The sequence below is a fragment of the Carassius auratus genome, chromosome 27 (genome assembly GCF_003368295.1).
Source record: "Carassius auratus strain Wakin chromosome 27, ASM336829v1, whole genome shotgun sequence".
Lineage (NCBI taxonomy): Eukaryota > Metazoa > Chordata > Actinopteri > Cypriniformes > Cyprinidae > Carassius > Carassius auratus.
Window position 1 is genome coordinate 21,750,652 of NC_039269.1, and position 18,132 is coordinate 21,768,783.

Consider the following 18,132-nt stretch of genomic DNA (forward strand, 5'->3'; position numbering starts at 1 on the left):
TATATGCATTTAATTTGTATTATGATAATAGTATAAAAGTAAAAAAAAAAAAGGCTTTGAAGTAACGATGTACAATGTGTCTGATATTCAATTTTTTACATTTATTTTCGCAGTAATTTCATTTTATTGCATTGTGGATTCACACTCATAAGATCAAAATTAGCAAGGACAATGCATTATTTTTAGATTGTCATATTTACTGTATCATAAGAAAAATAATAATGCATAGAAAAATATAAAAATCTATACATTTTACAGTGCTCATTCAAACGTCCTTTCTTGCTAGCCCATGCCTAAACTGATTTTATCATGCAGGTGACTTAGCATGCCGCCTTCAGTGAGTAAATTATATATGGAGGTCTCAGATTAATATATTGTATTAAAATGATTTCTGACATGCAGTTCCAACTCACTACATGGTTGCTTTATCACATTTAAGCAAATGTTAAGCATTACAATCAGTGCTATATATTAACTGAGTAGTATCAACATTTAATTCACTGTTTTTTTGAAGGATTAGTACCAAAGTCTGAGCCATCACCCTTTTCAACCTCAGATGGAAGCTCTTCTGATGAAGGGTTTTGGTCATTATTTGTTTGTTGTGCATTAGTGGCCCTTGAGGCATCTTCTGGTTTCCCTTGTTCAGCACCAGTACATGGATTTTCCTTCCCGAAGTTGAAGAGTTTGCCTGGATTGAAGGACTTGCTGGGAGACTGTGATTTCTCGTGGCTCCCATGTGAAGCTGCTTGTGTGACTGCAGCAGCGGCTTCCTTTTTTAACTCTTGGGATTTGAGGAACTTTAGAAAACCGGGAAGTTTGGCCTCGCCACTTGTGGGAGAAGTGGTAGAGGTGAATTTACCCTGGAGTGGGATTATGTGTTTAAGTTTCATTACATTATTGTTGCCTAAAAGGGAGCTGGGTCTTTTGAGTTTATCTCCCGAGCTGAACTTGGCCCCTGGGCTTTTTTCACGGGGATGTTCTTCACCTCCATGCAGATCGGACTTGTCTTGATCTTGTCGTGCCAATTCCTCGGCCATTTTTTGATGCTCCTCTTCTTCTTCAGACTTCCTCCTTTGCTGCTGCTGGTGCTGCTGTGCAAGGCGTTCATGTTTCTGATGCAGAAACAGACAATGATACATATTTAACTCAACTAACCAATATTTTTTTCCTTAATGTGATGATATACACATTAAAATTACATTTAGAAATATCAATATCTATACATTACAATGAACAATGTTAGCCTACACTCATGTGCTGTGCTACCTTTAGAGCTTCTCTCCGCTGGTATTCAAGTTTGGCCATCTCATCTGCCACCCAGTTTGGAATATCAGGAATTGCAACGTGAATTATATATTTGAGCAGAATGGCGAAGTGCTGAAAACCATATGAGAAGGTATGCATTCAATTTACTACATTTGAAACATCATTTAGCCAAGATTTAGGTTGGTTTTACACAATGTATATACAAAAGGAATGTATAGCTGTATTCAGCCAGAACTTATCAAAGACATTTACAGTGTTATAAAAGATTCTATTTCAAATCCTGTTCTTTTGAACATTCCATTCCTGAGAAACATACTGTATATCATGGTTTTCACAAAAAAATTAAGCCGCACACCTTTTTTTAACATTATTATCAATAAAAATAAATGTTTCTCTAGCACCAAATCAACAGAGTAGAATGATATTTGAAGGATCATGTAACACTAAAGACTGGAGTAATGATGCTGCAAATTCAGCTTTGCCAACAAAGGAAAAAAATATTTCTTAAAATATATTGAAATAGACAAGTTATTTTAAAATAATAATGTCCCACCATGTATTTTTTTTTATCAAATAAACGCAGCCTTGTTGAGCATATTCCTCTTTCAAAATACTCCTTACAAAAAAAAAAAAAAAAAAATCTTACCGACCACAAACCGCTCTTCATTCTTACCTCTAGCACTACAACAGAGATGATGGCCGTCTCGGGGCTCAACCAGGGGAAGAGTCGTTGCAGCTGTCCACACTGGCCAATAAGGTAACAGTTCACAATTATTGCGATCAGACCCATTGCCTCCATTGCGATCTGTTTCAATTTTAAGAACAAACAAAGCAATTGAACACAAACTAGAAAAATACAATCTGCTATGAATAATTTATTAAGCAACTCTGAATGGATCTCCTGACCTGCCATTGTCCAATGTTTTCAACCCTTTGCCCAAAGGGTCTCTGGAGGCCTGTGCAAAGTTTTAAGGCATCGCTTCGGATTTCTACAATGTTGTTTATGAGGGCACACATTGCTGCCAGAGGAAATGCAGAAGAGAAGAGCACAACGTAGCCAAACTGTATGAACATCTCCTGGTAATCCTGAAGAGTATCCTGCAAGTTGAAATAAAAGAAAATGAACTAGTTTTTGAAATAGCATTTCTAAACTTGTATGATTAATAACGGCATCAGCTGGTCAGGCCGATGATAAAGACAGAGGAGCACAGACCTCATAAGTTAGCATGCAACTTTCAATCTCTGGTTGGGTCAAAACAGTGGATTCGTTCTCCTCTGGAGGGTCCATCCAGGACATTTTCTTTTCCGTACTGTTGTTTTCCCCAGAAGATTGGATCTTTCTTCTCTGAGTTCCTTGAGGTTTACTCACAGAAACATCAGTGTCTCTATCATCATCGTCGTCGTCATCATCACGTATATCAAATATTAAGGATGGATCCATTCCTTTCTCCACAAGGGTAGGACTGCCATCGTCCTGTAAGTTGGCCTGTGTCGGTGCTTCCACAACCTTGTCTTTGTATTCCACCTTCTCGGTGAAGCTGACCTTCCTTTGCTTTAGTCCAGCATCATCATCCCCTTCCTCTGTTTTGGGAACTCTGTAGCTGGCGATTAAACTCCTCCTTTCTCTCTTTTCTGATTGCTCTGGAGGTGAGACACTTTTATTCACATCCAGACTGGCTTGGCAAGTTAGTCGTATTCTTTCCACTATTAAATGACTATAGTTCAGGAGCATGGATTGAATTAAGTCCCACAATGTCCTCAGAGCACCTAATTTATGGTGCTCATAGAGATACGGCTGTAACACTTCTTTGATATTTTGTAGAAACTGGCGGAAGATCAACAACGTGGCCAGCATCTGTAAATTAAAAGAAAGCATTTTTTTGTCTGGGCTGAATGATTGATTCATGACACTTTGTTGTTTTAACAGTATTCTGTCATCTGTGTATTACCTCTTTTAACCGCTCCATGTCTTTGAGATAAAATCCAATGTAGAAAAGGCTGAGGTAGGAATTTACGAACTGAAACTTTAAAATGAAGAACACAATATTTAACCATTACAGATATACACAATATTTAATCAATGGCACTGTTTTTACAGTATGTCGATACATTAATAAACTGAACATCTCCTGGTATATATATAAATAGGTTAAATAAACCATTAAACTTACAAAAACAGTCTTGAGGATGAGATTATTGTCATAAGTGCTTTGAAGTCTGTAATTTTCTGTCAAAATTAAAAAAATGAACAAACAGGTGTCACTGAAGAAAAAAACAATAATGAACAAACTAGCTATGAAATAACCAAAAATTCAAGTTTGCTGCTAATATAATAACAGAATTTATGTCCCAATCTGGCTAAATTCAGATACACATACTGTGTACTGAAAATACAAATACACATTTTAAATGTTGTAAATGTTATTAGCAGATTTAAGTCTTACCCATGTCATTGAGCCAGAGAGCAATTTTCTTGTACACTTCATCACATACAGTAACGGTTACAGCTAGAAGAATTTTGGGGAAAAATCTACATATGCTTGGCAACTCCTTTGTTTCAATGACAAATTCCTGTAAGAGACACAAGTCATGAATCCTGAATACCCTTTAACAAGATTTAGTTACAAGATTTGTAATAAACGTCACAGAGTATCCTTACTTGAAACTCCAGGCAGATAAACATGGCCAAACAGACAAAGCAGAGACAAAGGATGCAGATGGGAAAGCTGACCAACCAGCGGAACATTCTCCTCTTCCAGGGTGGGTAGAAAAACTCTTCACAGCCAGTCACCGGACTGCGACGCTTAATTCCCTGATATGAAAGTACATTTTTTTTGTTAAAGTAGAAACTAGTCAGTAATATACATAGTACTGTCCTGAATAAGCTATTTCACATAAAAGATGTTTACATATACTCCACAGGACAAAATAATGAATAACTGAATTTAGAAAAATTCCCCCGTTCAAAAGTTTACATACCCTTGAATCATAATACTAATGTATGTGTAATTTACTGGATGACCTACGACTGTTTATATTTGTGATAGTTGTTCATGAGTCCCTTGTTTGTCCTGAGAAACTGCTTTCAACAGTCTGCTGTTCTTCAGAAAAATCCATGAGCTCCTGAACACTGATGACGTTGTTCATCGTTCATGTACAACGATTACAAAATATAAACAGTCGTTTTCCAATCCAGGAAATGACACACAGTATTAAGATTCAAGGGTATGTAAACTTTTGGTCACTTTTATATATTAATTTATTATTCTCTCTTGTGGAGTATATGCAAATATCTGTTATGTGAAATAGCTTATTCAGGACAGTAATAAATAAAAATTACATGCATAATCCCTCTTAATTTGTTTTAATTATTAACATTTTTCACATTCTGCAAGGGGTATGTAAACTTATGAATACAACTGTGTGTGTGTGTATATAAACTTTTATTCTGTAAGAAAACAGTAAACTGATCTATGATTTCGATTTCAAATAAATGCTGTTAAAACATTTAAACTTGCTATTTTTCAAAGCTTAAAGTCTTGACCCTAAATCAGCATATTATAATGAATAGTATACAAACAGAGGTGGTCATTAGTGACCTTCACCTGCTGTTATCAAACATTTTGTGTCTTATAATTTAAAGTTCTATAAAATGATGTCAGCACACCCGAAATTGTGGACGGGGTTCCTCTAGTGACTCTGCTGGGGTGTCCAGCGTTCCCCACTTATATGCCAGTTCTGCTTCCCGCCGCTTCCATCTCTCCAGGAAGAGCGTTGCCCACACCACATTGAAAATGGCAAACACCACACAGCAGATATCCTGACTTGTCTGCATATCAGAAAAGGTTGGTGATATTACCATGCCTTTTTAACCAAATAAAAAAAAAAACTCTTTCCATACTTCCATTCTAAAGCTATAGAATTGTGATATCAAGGAAAACAACCTGCCTGATCAGACTCAGCAAAGATCCAGAGCAGAAAGCCAATCACTGCTGGATACAGCATAGAGTTGGTGTAAAAGCCCAACCAAGCAAAATACATGCCAATCTTCACACCAAAATAATCACACACGTCATCTGTCAGGAATGGGATAACAAAACATTAAGGCTTAATCTGCTTTTTTGCAATATAACAATATGAATGAAATCTGCCACGCATAACTATAAGGGAAAAATAGGTCTACCTTTTTTGTTACCCCAAGATAAAAGGCCCTGTTGATTTTATTTTTTTACTAAAATATTGTTAGATTGGCGCAAAGGTGAAACGCAACACACAATACAGTGAAATATGCCTCAACTAACATCATAGATCCAAAATTAATCATGTTTTCTTATAAGAGGGGCTCCTCTTTAGAGATCTCATTTCACATAACAAAACATGTAGTGACTCAAAGATTGCATTAAGAATTCAAACTGTAGCACTTCATATTTGCTCAGAGCAAATCAGTCTGTACTGGAGAAAGCAGGTAGGTACACATAAGTTTGTTTGCTAAAGGAAGAGCCTTGGCCTGAAATCTCTTTATACAAGCATTGAAAAGCACCAACTATTTCAAAATAACTAAAAGCTAGGTGACTCCTGTGTATGTTGGGAAAACACAGGAGTTCTTACCTAGAGGTTGCCTCTCGCAGACTGCCTGAACCCAGGACGTCATCAGCTGATTCAGGATTCTCTGCTCGTGAAGAGGAAACATTTGAAGAATCACACCCCTGGCTATAAGCTCTGGTACTGCCAAGGACACACAAAATGTTTATCAGATTTAGGGAAAAAAAACATGAATTCTTAAGCTTGATAAACATTTTAGAAGAAAAGAAATGGTACTGATTGGTTGGCCCTCCAGGAAGTGAATGTTATGAAGGGCCTCGCCATATTTCGCCCGCAGATTATCCATCCAATATTTGATAATACTCTGACGCTCCTAAAAAGAAATAACAGGGAAAAACTGATGCGATCTCATGAGAAAATGTGATTTGTATGGAAACATGAGGTTTAAAGTGCCCCTATTATGCCTTTTCGAATATTACCTTTCATGCAGTGTGTCATGTAGCTGTATTTGAACATAACCTATCTGCAAAGTTGAGAAGCCGACAATGCATGATAGATAAAGTTATTGTCTGTCAAAAAAAAAAAATTACGGTTCTCAATTACCTAAACGAGTCATCGGGTATTTGAATCTATTCTGTTACAGCTCTACATCACGAAGTAACACATTTGTGGTTAACATCATGTCGAGAAGTTGCTGTATCATAGACTGGGAGAGTAAATGTGTTTTATCACATCTTATAATTACCACAAACTTGTTAACACTTGACACTTACCACTGAGAAACGTCCTGCTCCAGACGTGCTTGTGAATCAGCCTCTTGTCAATCAACCACTTCAACCTCCAGCTCGATTTGGTAAGCTACAATCCATACCATCTTTTCTATGTATTGACAAGTCTCCAGGGCTGTCATTCTGTCATGGCAATAAGCGTTTCATTTCTGACACCCGTTGAACTTGGATGCATGTAAACTTGTTTTAGGATACTGGCATAATAGGGGCACTTAAAAAATAAAAATAAAATAATGAAGGTCCTCCCTTAAACCTTTAAATTCAAGGGGTCATATGATGCTTTTTTAAAGATCATTATTTTGTGTATTTGGTGTAACAGAATATGTTGACATGCTTTAATGTAAAAAAAACTGATTATTTTTCAAATACTGTACATTATTGTAGGTCCTCTATTCTCCACCTCTCTCAAATGTTCGACAAATCCATGCATTGTGATTGTTCAAACACAGCAAGAACTCATCGGAAATGTTACATCCCTTTCCATAATCGTGAGATTGATCTTTCAGAATAAATGTAAAGACAGTTAATAATGTCCTTAGTTTTACCATCAGTTCAAGCCCGAAAGAAGAACAGAGTCGCGTGACACAGTGATGAAGCTTGAATGTGTTTGCAGTGCACAAGCCATGGATGGTTAAGACAGCTGACTCAACTGTGTGACCCTCTCTCTCTCACACACACACAGAAGTGCCAGATTGTCATAGCAATGTCAGAATGACCTCCTCTACTAGGTTTGTCCATAAAATGTGTTCTGTTCTGTTGTAAATGATCTTAAAGATTCCTAAATGCATCTATCTGACATGGCTGCTTCAATTAACTGCGTTTACTGAATCCATGCTTTCTTTCTTTACATGAACATTTGGAAGGAATTACGAAAATAATTCCACATAGTGACGTAATTATGGGGGCGTGTTTAAATGAGCCGTTTTAGGGGGGCATGGCAGAGTCTTAACTTTGATATCTCTTTGGATTTGAGACTTTAGTCTTTGCAACTTTACAGATCTTCTTCCTGCACCAAGAGCACTCCAAAGAGAAAGGAAAGATTTTAATCGCATCAAATGACCCCTTTAAATATCAGTGGGGTATAAACCGTTTGTATGAAAATCTATGATCGAAACAATTGTACAAATTCTTGCAAATTAGCCACCAGTTTGCCAAAACAAACTTATTACAGAATGCCAGGATTGCGTTGACATCTATTTTTTTCATATGAGAAGACAAGAAATGAGAGATTAATGGCAGACCTGTGATGTGAAGAAACACAGCTCACTCTCTATGTTTTCATAGATGTCATCCTCCTCACATGAAAACCTGCGAGTGCCGCCTCCGTAGCGTGGCTTCACTGCCTTTTGCATCCCCATCTGTTCAGCTCCACGCAACAAGCTTCAGACAAAAAACAACAATCATTCTTATGCTTTATTTATGTAGGAACCAGTGACCAGCTGTCAAACATTTCAGACAATTTATATGGAAAAATACAATAACTAAGATGAGAGTTAGTTCAAGCAGGTTTTCTACAGTGTCTTACTTCTCAAAGGTTGAGGTAATGAAGAATGCATAGGTGTGCGTGTATTTATGCTGCCGGATCTGGATTCTGACTTGTGGAATTCCCAACCGGATTTGGTTGAGTAACCATAACAGTGTATGGTCATCTGTGGTGTCTGTGGAAAAGATGATAACATGCTGAAATATGTCCATCAGTAGATCAAAGAAATTCAGTATTTTGTAAATAAATGTAAAAAAGATATTATATGTACAAAATGCACAATTGCATTCATACTGTAATGTAGTAAATGTTACATATAAAACATTTGTGACATGAAGCTACCAAAAAACATCTACATTAATCAATAACTGTATTAGTGCAAATGAGCAAAACTGAAAGACATAACCTACACACCTGGGAATGTCATAAGAACATCACAGTTTTCAGTGGGTGCCATTGTGATCATAGTTTTATGCTTCATGAGGTACTGTCTGCCATGAAAGAGACGACCTCTGAGCAATTTCTCTGTTTGCAAAGAGAGAGAGAATTTTTTTTTATATATTTTATATATATATATATATATATATATAAATATATAAATATATATATATATATATATATATATATATATATATATATATATATATATATATATATATATATATATATAAAAATATATATTTATATATATATATATAAATATACATATATATATTTATATATATATATTTTTTTTTTTTTTTTTTTTTTTTTTCATTTAAGTTACTATACAAAAAAAGGGGGTCAATCAGGCCCTTAATGATGCATATATAAATAGCATTATAAAGTACACAAACACTACACCTTATTTTTCACCTTTTTATTTCATGTGTCTGGTTTGCGGGGTCATCCACTTCCAGGTTTTTTTTTAGCTTTAAAAACAGCTCTTTTTGCTGCTTGATACTGCAAAACTGGTGATTCTTACCACATTACATTAATGTATTAATTATAAACAAAGGTTTGTAGCACAAACAGTTTCACCATTTACTGCACTTTGTTATTTCCCTACAGTAGCTAATCATTATTTTTTTTTATTAAATTTACAGAAAACAGCTTACTTCCATGTTGAAAAATAATATGCGTGTTTGTTTTCAAAAAAGTACCAAAAAATTGAATTAATTCCATCACTAAGGCCTTGAGTGACTTATCGTATGTACACTAAAACGTCTGCAAACACATCACAAACCACTCAGCTTTCTATTTAAGCTGCCATCCTGTTAAGGTCCAGCCAAACAGACATTTCAAAAGACATTGTCCACATCCTCAGAAACCAAGCCTGTTTTTACACTTACCCAAATCTCACCATTACGCCCAGAAACATTAGTTGTCAACATTTAAAGTGGATCAAAACAGTTAATCAAAGTTGTCCTAAAACAAGAATGAATTTTGGTTTTAGAACAACTTTGATGAATGGTTTTGATCCACTTTAGATGTTGACTACTGTATTTGATATACATTTCTTATTGTTATTATTTTACTTTAATGGGATAAGAGGGCTATTTCTAATGTGGCAAATTCAGTCAAGTTGCCGTTTCATTTACCGTAACAAATACATTAAACACAGCTTTCTTCTTGTGGAAGCAGCACTCATTCTAAGTTGAAGAGTCCTTGTGTGAAAGATGTAATCAATTTTCTGACCACTGTGTCACAAACTGTGCTCTTTTTTAGTGACGGTTACATGAAGCGTGAAGTTCACTTTGGCAGCCTGTACAAAATTAGTTTGTTTTTGAAGAATCGAAAAAAACATGCAAAAATGTGAGTCTGAGATATTACCTTATTGCTAGCTCTTTCTTACATAAAAACAGATTAGGACAGAAAGAAGAACTAGATAAAATAATATCACAAATGTTCAGTCCCATTTATGGCAAAATATCACACAATTACATTAAACTATGACGATATGAGTAGCTCTAGTGGTATTCAACATATATTATTATTAGTGACAGCATTCAAACATAATGACCATCAAGGGAGGATTTGTGGCATAACAAGCAGGTTCACTGCACATATGGTGGAGAGTGATGCCTCAGGAAATATATGGGGTTATTGAAGTACCATTGTTTGAAAGGCAATGGTAATGATCTGAATGAGCACGATTAGAGATATTTTCATCAATAAGCAGGAAATGCCGTGTGTATTATGTGTCCACTACATTCAGGTGAAGAGCCTTTACCTATACCATTGAATCCTTACACACAATGTCAACAAACGTTAACAAACAGGCCAATAAGGTTTACTAGACAAATATTAGACCTTCAGAGATCATCCTTTTGTATTATATTCTGCCCCTAACAGCAGTCAACCTTGTCATACACTAGAGAGTAAATAACACAGCGAGACATAAACGCATATTTGTGGTTTGAAGTCACCTACGACAGCTGGATAACAACATGCGACTCTCTGCATGACGGCTGTCTGAGCGTCACTCACCTAACACCGCCGAGGACATCGCGTGAGATCTTCGCTTTGCTCTGCTTTATGAATACGTCAGCTGTGCCGTTACCGTCGTCGGTACTGGTGCTGAAACTGCACGGCCAGGTCCAGCAAGGCTTCCCCAGCGGCCAGAGCCTTTCCCAGATGCAAACAGGTGCAGAGCGTCCACTGACTGACCACTGAATAAATCCTCAATCACATGTTGACATCGATCATCCATTGCGCTGTCAGCACTCAGCTGATTTCCTCATCATTTTAGAAGAGCAGTGTTCAGCTTCCGTGCATTCGTACACTACGTTTGGTCACGTAGCTCTATCATTTCGCTGTATTTCTCTGTTTTGTTTGCCTGTGAGTTGTTGTCAGTAAGTTGGTGTATGCACCATCTGTCTCATCTTCACTGGAAAATTACGCAACGTGAGGTGCATTATTCATAGATGTACTGAAACGAACCAATGAGAGTGAATGCGCAAAGATCTCGCGTACAAAGAGGTGGACATTCAGTACAGGTGAGAGCAAAGACTGGATTTGGTAGCGATCTGGACATGTAATTCCTGAACATATCGTCTTGCTGAGGTGGTTTTGTACTTTGAGCTGTATTTCAGCCAATATCGATCACTTCTTTAAGGATAATTTCGTAAAGTGGGTTGTTTGTTGTCCTGGGGGCCCCTGCCCTGCACATTTTGCATGTCACCCTAAAACACGTGATTGAGATCATCATCAGCTCGTTAGTTCAGTTATCTCAATCAGGTGTGTTAGGGAGACATGTAAAATGTGCAGAGAAGGGCCCTCCAGGAATTGACAACCACCGGTGTAAAAAATAACCAACAACATGAAGTTAACTCTATTAGTTAAACATCAGTAAAATCGAATAAAAGTATATTTAATTGTTATTCTTCTTTCTCAGTGTAGATGTCTTTTTGACCCTGGACTGGGGGTAAAACTAGTACTGATTACCAGGTCCCCAAAGGAAGAGAGGGCCCTTGAAAAGTCTGGAATATATATTTTCAAGGGAAGGTGGGCCCATTAGGATTACCTAAGCATAGGGCCCGGGACCTTGTGCAGTGCCCCTGCTCTCATGTGTCTTTTTTTCTCATCGATAGCTACATGTTTTTACATTAGAATGGATATAGACTAATATTTTATAAACATGTGTTCCCAGTTTATGCAGCAGCTAAGTTACCGTCATGAATCCATTTAATTAAATAGTGTTGCATAATTAAAAATAATATAAAAACTATAGAAAGAACATCAAGGACCTAATGTTACTTTATTTTGTACTGTAAATCTACTTATGTCAGTAGGGGGCGATCTTAAATCGTTAACCCTGCCACCAGGCTTGTGGTCACTAAACTGCTTATTGAAAATGTGGTGGAAAACTAAAATGCTGTAAAAATATCAGCATTAAATGTACTATCAAACGGGCATCCTGATACCTCTGTAAAGATGCAGCCATTTAAAAACATTACCTTTTAAAGTTTAGCTTGAGATGAAAGATTTGTTAATCTTTTTTTCCCCTAATAAAATATTCTCTGTAAAAATGACCTTTTCAAAATAGAAGAGGCATTCATTTCATGGAATGACTTTCAAGCAGTCGCTGTCACTGTCACTAAGAACCTAAAGACTAAATTATAATTGGTTTACGGATGGCTGTTCAGCTTGACAAGCACGTAGGCCTGTAATTATAACACTGGCTGATAATCACATTGTCAGTCTACATCCGCAATCAGTGAAGGCAGGACCCTTGATAATATTTAAATAAGAACCACTTTCTGGTTAATAAGGTACAGGTCTTCATAAAGTCATTTGCACTCAAGTGTAAACTCATTGTACTGAAGATTAAATTTATAACTAGATGGCTATTGGTAATGACTATTAATTAATGCCCAACAATGTCATAAACACCTAATTCAGCAATCGTGGCATTATTTATAAATGTTGTTTTAATATCATAAAAAAAATATTTTTTTACGTGCAGAAGTTGGATCAAAATATCATTACTAGAGAAACTTTGTTTTGGGATTAGACTGTCAAAAACTGTGTGCCAGAATGTTTAATTGGCTAATGTCTTAGATGAGATGAGTTTTAAAAAGTAGGCTTTTCTTGTAGGATTTGATTTGGGAATTCAGAGTTAGCCTTCCAGAATGCAGAAATGTACTTATGATAGCACCACCTGGTGTCTGATGTGTGTTGGAGCGCTTGAGTACAGGAGAGATTTGAAGCTAACACACCAATCTGAGATCTCTGTAACTCAAAGTCGCTCACACGCAGTCACGCAGACACATTTAGGACAGTTTTTTTTTTTTTTTTTTTAGAAATACAAAAGGGTTTCAGGGGGCAGCAGTCTAATAATTTTAAGATCACAGAAATTAAATTGTAAATATAAAATAAAAATAGAAACATACAAATCTAATATTCAATATTATCCACTTCACTGATGCTGCATTTAGTTGGTAATCTTAGACAAACCAGTCCTTTTTTGATTTTCATTGGCATTTTGTATGCATTTATAATCTTTATGTCTATATCACATCATTTTCTCACAGCTGTACACATGTGCATATATACAGTACCTACATCTGACTAATGAATTAACTGGCAATACTGTACAGTGATAACAAAAAGTTCCCTGTAGTTTAAGGATATTTGAGTACTTGTTTTCATTAAATAACACATTTTAAATAGCACTTGCTGTTTTCATCGTCTAGAAAAATTATATAATCTCAAGAAATGATATGAAGAGGTCGATGAGAGAAGGTTTTGGACTTTAATGACTTTACCAGAATAGTGGGCATAGAGGGGCCTAGCAAATTAGGAAATGCAATCAGTGCTTTGGGGGAACAAAGAATGTTAGCTTCTAGAGACAAAAGGTGACTAGTTCTGTGACCTAAGTGGGAAAGGACATAATAATAATAATAAGCACTTATGCGTATCCTGATGGAGGGTGGAGAAGGGATATTTACCTCAGTATGCAGAACACTGTGTTTATTTTTAAAAGACCCCAAAGAAAAATTTCTCATGAATTCATCATTAGAGATTACAAAAATGTAATCTATTTCAGAGCTATCACCAGGAGAAACCTCAGGATAACATCGTTTATCTAAAGTTCAGTGCACTGGCACTAAGCACTCCACATCCATAAACAATAATTGCATTGTTTTCTGTATAGGCCTATGTCTCTGTGTCTTTATAAAGATAGTTCAAAGACGTTGGTGTCAATGTCTCAGACGTCACAGCCACCGAAACCTGTCTACCCTCTTTGAGAACTAGAGATCTTACTGTCTTAAAGGGACACTCCACCCCAAAATGAAAATGTTGTCATTAATTACTTACCCTCATGTTGTTCCAAACCTGTAAAAGTCTGTTCATCTTCAGAACACAATTTTAAGATATTTTGGATGAAAACCGGAAAGCTGGAGACTGTTACAGAACAGCATACACAGCATACAGTGATATGGAGAGACACAGAGGAGACTGTTGACAAAGGAATTGTTGAATAAAGTTATTATTTTAGTTTTCATTCGTTTACACAAATTATTCTCGCCGCTTCATAATGTTACGGTTGAAGCAGAGGCAGATGCACTATTCTGACGATGCTTTTCATACTTTTCTGGACCTTGACAGTGTAACTCACTGCAGTCTATGGGACAGTCTCAAGCCAAATATCTTAAATTGTGTCCGGAAGAAGAACAAAGCTTTCATAGGTTTGGAACAACATAAGTGATTAATGACCAAATGTTCATTTTTGGAGTGGAGTATTACTTTATATGAAAAAAATCATGTATGTCAAACAAAGGATATCCTTTAAGCTGGATAGCAGGCTCCTTCTGTGATGCCTCTATATATGAATTGGTGCCCTGTTTCTTTGCTTTTGTCTTATTCACCTTTTGGCATTCCTGGTTACATGATGCTTGTTGACATGGGAAATCATTTAGATTGTTTTACATTATGTTCACATAGGTTGCCAGGTCCTACTGAGAATTTAAGATGAATTTCTTCACAATATTCACAAGCTGGCTGCATATTTAATACTAATTATATTTCAGATCAATTCCATTATTTCACAACATATTTAGCGTCAGAATGCAGTAATTTGATTACTTAAATGCCTTTAACATTGTTTTATGCTGGTTGAGGCCTGACTCAGTATGGCACTTAAATTTTGCTTTGTTTTGAGAGTGGCTCTGTTTTAAATAGTGCTTCCCACTGACGCAAAACAATGACAATAGCCTGATGGTTAGCCAGAGCTATTTTAAGCTTATGTGAAGTGGACCTATTGGAAATTTCTTTGATAGTTCTTCTTGTACATATGTTCATTTTACTGTATCGGTGTCATACACACTGTGGCCTAGAGTCATTGTATTTTTTGGTAAACACATTTGTTCAGTTAACTCCTGACTTATTTAGAAGCTGACAGAATGTGAAAACATGTTATAGCTTTTGTACTTCCGGTAGGTTCAGGGCTGAGCTGCAACTATAAGTAAGAAATATACATATTAAATTGTAATGCTACTAACTGCAATAGAATATTACCATTATATCCAAGCCCTATTTGCCTCTTTTTATGTAGATAACTACCAGACCTCGATAGTGTGAATTTCCTTATCATTTATTTCACCATTTATTTAAAATAAAATAAATTTAATTAAGTAATAAATTAAAATTAAAATTAATAAAACAGATTATGCTTATTTTTTATTAACGTTTTTATTCCATGCAGCAAGAGAACCAATAAAAATAAGTTTACAAAAATAAAATTGTAATGATAGACATATACTATGTATATATATATATATATTATAAGATATATACAAGCATAAATGAATTTAATGCACAAAAAACATCAACTTCATCCCACAAAATGTAATTAATATTCATGTTAATAATTAGTATTCACATCACAGATTTGCAGGGTCAGTACATATGGGATTTCTATGTTCAAACAGTTCTGACTGGGATTTTTGCCAGGACTATGTTCAGCCCGTCAAATTGGGAGTGAATATTGGGAGTGAATGGCGATCTAGCTCCTTCAAATGAAGACTGATCTGTGCTGTAAATCAAACATAAAAGGTTAGGCATTTTAAAAACAAATGTCTGATTAAATCTGATTAAAAAGTGCAATACCACTTCTGCTTGGTATACCTTGGCTTAACTCTGTTGCACCCGTTGGTGTTTTTGTTCCTGCCAGATTTGCTCCAAATCCAGGTGTGTTAGACCCGAGTGAGCCAACACCTGCACCTCCTACCACTGGTTTTCCCATACCTACTCCACTTGATCCAGCACTGCCAAATCCTGCCCACCCTGGTCCTACTCCACCCAAACTACTTGTCCCCGTCTGGGCTACACCTGTTCTAGTTGATCCTGGCCCACCTGATCCTCCGCTGCTCAGTCCACCTGAAAGGGTCCCTGCCCCCCCTACAGCTGTATTTAATGATCCTGTCACACCTGTTCTTGTGCTTGATCCTGCACCATAAGGATTGAGAAATGCTGATCCAGTGGAGCCGGCCCCGGTCCATGGTATGTTTGGTTTGTTTAGGCCTGCTGAACTCATACCGGTCCCACCACTATTTGGTATGTTTGCCGGATTGAAGTGGTTTTGCATGAATGGGTAAGTTCGAATTGACGGCTGAAAAATAGAAAAAGTAATTAACGTTCATTACAAACACATTTAATTTACAATTGCAAAGATAAAATAAATACATATGTATAAAAGGAGCACATTAACCTCACCTTACAGATGGCAAGTGAAGCATTGAGATTCTCAACAGTGTTTGTGAGTGTTTTAATTTCTTTTTCTCTCAAAGAGATCAGCTCGCCTTTCAGTTTGTTATCATCTTTTAGTTTCCTGTTCTCCAGCAGAAGTTTTTCACTGTCTTGGTCATTCTTGAGCTGAAGTTGCTCAAGATTTTTACGACTCTCGCGAATCATGGCACTGCGATTCTGATTGCACCACATAGCGTCCTCTCTCAGGCGTTTGTTTTCTATAGTAAATTTGGCATTTTCCCCATTCATTTCTGTGAACTGGTTTCCCACTATGTCCAGATATGACTGGAGCTTGTTCTCGACTTCTCTTGAAAGACTGCTACAGTTTTCCCGAATGTTTTCAAGCTGATTTTTTTGCTTATCACACGTTAGCTGGAAAGAAATATGTTTTGAGAAGAGGTCATCGATTCTTTTGAGGAATTCTTTGGTGACGTCGGGGATTCCTCGTAAAGAAGTGACAAAATCCTCTTTGCACTTCTTTTGGTACAACGCGAGCTCATCTTCAACAGAAGACTTGTTTCGCCTTAGAATAATTGTTTCCAAGTGATACTCATCCTTGTCTTTGTTGGAGTTGTCCAGCTCTGTTCTCAAAATGCCCACCATCTGAGTAAAGTTCGCTTTAACCAGCTTTAGCATTTCCTCTGACTGCTGGAGCATACTTTGTAAACGTCTGTTATCTAAAAAAAAAAAAAAAAAACAATATAGCTGAAACTGTTGTTCTGCTTGATTAAATTTATGCAAGAGTTACAGTCATTGTGTGAAACAAACAAAAAATCAACATTTTTGTACTCAAGTACCTTATAAAATGTAAGAAATGTTCATATTAAGATTTTTTTTTTCTGAAAAACTATCTCACCACTTGAAACTGGACAGACAGTAGGAGGGCATGCGCGGGGAGTAGTCATTCTTTTTTCCACCTCGCACCGAGACTATAAAAATAGAGCACAAAATTAATAATAATTGAGGCTGAAGTCATGCATTTTAGTTCTCTAATTGTCTATCTGCAGCATTCATGATCATGGAAGTTTACATTAATGGTAATTATCATTCTGCCAGTTTTTTTTCAAGAATGTTCCTATAATAAAAAAAAAGGTTCTTACAACATTAAAAAAGCATTAAAAAAACATTTAAATGACTGTTTAATAGACTAATTGGAATGTTAAGAAAACATTCTTAGAACAATATACATCATTCAGTTAAATGCACCAAACAACATAACATTCTCTTTTATATGAAAAATAATGTTATCTATCAAAAAATAATTGATTGAATATATAGTTTTTTTTTCCCCAAAATCTCACAATTGATGCTTGCAAGCTTTTTATTGCCAAGGATGAGGTGTTCGCCAGTCTGCGTAATTCAGCCACAGCTTTGTCATTGTTCAGCTTTGCAGTGAGAGTGACGTTCAGAACTTTGGTGAGGTTCTTTTCCTTCCCACGGAGAATGAAATTTTCCATGGTGAGTTTGCTGATGCTTTGGTCCAACTCCTGTAGCCTCTTCTCCTCCAATGTGTGCTCGGGTTGTCCATACACCAGAAAGAGCACCAGACTTGCGATGATCAGAGACTGGATGAGTGAGGAGAAAAAGAAGACAATCTTCATGTAGTAACCACAGCTCTTGCCTTTCGACTTATGCATCTTCTTGGCAGCCAAGCCAAAGTTGGCCTGAGAGTAACTGCTTTTGTACATCACTGCTCTAATCAAGCTCCTTCACTATGCAGAATTAAACATCAAAGGTAAAATAAGAAGTTAAATATGTTAAGGCTGCCAGTTTATATTCTTTTCCTGCCCCTCCCACTGGATGACGCTTCCCTGATCCACC

The 18,132-nt window shown here is 36.4% G+C and overlaps 2 protein-coding genes across 4 annotated transcripts; both read right to left on the reverse strand.

Moving 5' to 3' along the window:
• Nucleotides 1–81: 81 nt before the first annotated feature.
• ano8a (anoctamin 8a) lies at nucleotides 82–11,181 on the reverse strand. Of its 3 annotated transcripts, XM_026206612.1 has the most exons (17): nucleotides 10,549–11,181; nucleotides 8,494–8,604; nucleotides 8,122–8,254; nucleotides 7,838–7,976; nucleotides 6,085–6,181; nucleotides 5,875–5,991; nucleotides 5,215–5,342; nucleotides 4,934–5,095; nucleotides 3,926–4,078; nucleotides 3,711–3,837; nucleotides 3,438–3,493; nucleotides 3,216–3,290; nucleotides 2,480–3,121; nucleotides 2,173–2,364; nucleotides 1,940–2,071; nucleotides 1,267–1,377; nucleotides 82–1,112 (listed from the first exon to the last, which is right to left on the reverse strand). In XM_026206612.1, the coding sequence occupies exons 1-17, from the start codon at nucleotides 10,565–10,567 to the stop codon at nucleotides 498–500; spliced, it is 3,009 nt and encodes a 1,002-aa protein (XP_026062397.1). In that variant the 5' UTR covers nucleotides 10,568–11,181; the 3' UTR covers nucleotides 82–497. The 3 variants fall into 3 exon arrangements, with proteins under 3 accessions (XP_026062397.1, XP_026062399.1, XP_026062398.1); XM_026206614.1 differs by lacking the exons at nucleotides 7,838–7,976; nucleotides 8,122–8,254; nucleotides 8,494–8,604; nucleotides 10,549–11,181 and adding exons at nucleotides 6,288–6,377; nucleotides 6,582–7,542; XM_026206613.1 differs by lacking the exons at nucleotides 7,838–7,976; nucleotides 8,122–8,254; nucleotides 8,494–8,604; nucleotides 10,549–11,181 and adding an exon at nucleotides 6,288–7,542.
• Nucleotides 11,182–15,300: 4,119 nt separating this feature from the next.
• Nucleotides 15,301–18,073, reverse strand: LOC113045890 (keratin, type II cytoskeletal 1-like). The gene is made up of 5 exons (XM_026206620.1): nucleotides 17,613–18,073; nucleotides 17,168–17,240; nucleotides 16,279–16,988; nucleotides 15,691–16,174; nucleotides 15,301–15,598 (listed from the first exon to the last, which is right to left on the reverse strand). Exons 1-5 carry the CDS (start codon nucleotides 17,997–17,999, stop codon nucleotides 15,525–15,527), a joined length of 1,728 nt encoding a protein of 575 aa, XP_026062405.1. The 5' UTR covers nucleotides 18,000–18,073; the 3' UTR covers nucleotides 15,301–15,524.
• Nucleotides 18,074–18,132: the final 59 nt, after the last annotated feature.

Coding starts and splice junctions, on each gene's coding strand:
- ano8a (XM_026206612.1), bottom strand. Junction 7,977..8,121: donor ATTACCTCAACCTTTGAGAA/GTAAGACACTGT, acceptor TTTTGTCTGAAG/CTTGTTGCGTGGAGCTGAAC. Junction 5,096..5,214: donor TCTTTGCTGAGTCTGATCAG/GCAGGTTGTTTT, acceptor TCTGATATGCAG/ACAAGTCAGGATATCTGCTG.
- LOC113045890 (XM_026206620.1), bottom strand. CDS start 17,999: ATGTACAAAAGCAGTTACTCTCAGGCCAACTTTGGCTTGGCTGCCAAG. Junction 17,241..17,612: donor AAAGCTTGCAAGCATCAATT/GTGAGATTTTGG, acceptor CTATTTTTATAG/TCTCGGTGCGAGGTGGAAAA. Junction 16,175..16,278: donor CTTCACTTGCCATCTGTAAG/GTGAGGTTAATG, acceptor TCTATTTTTCAG/CCGTCAATTCGAACTTACCC.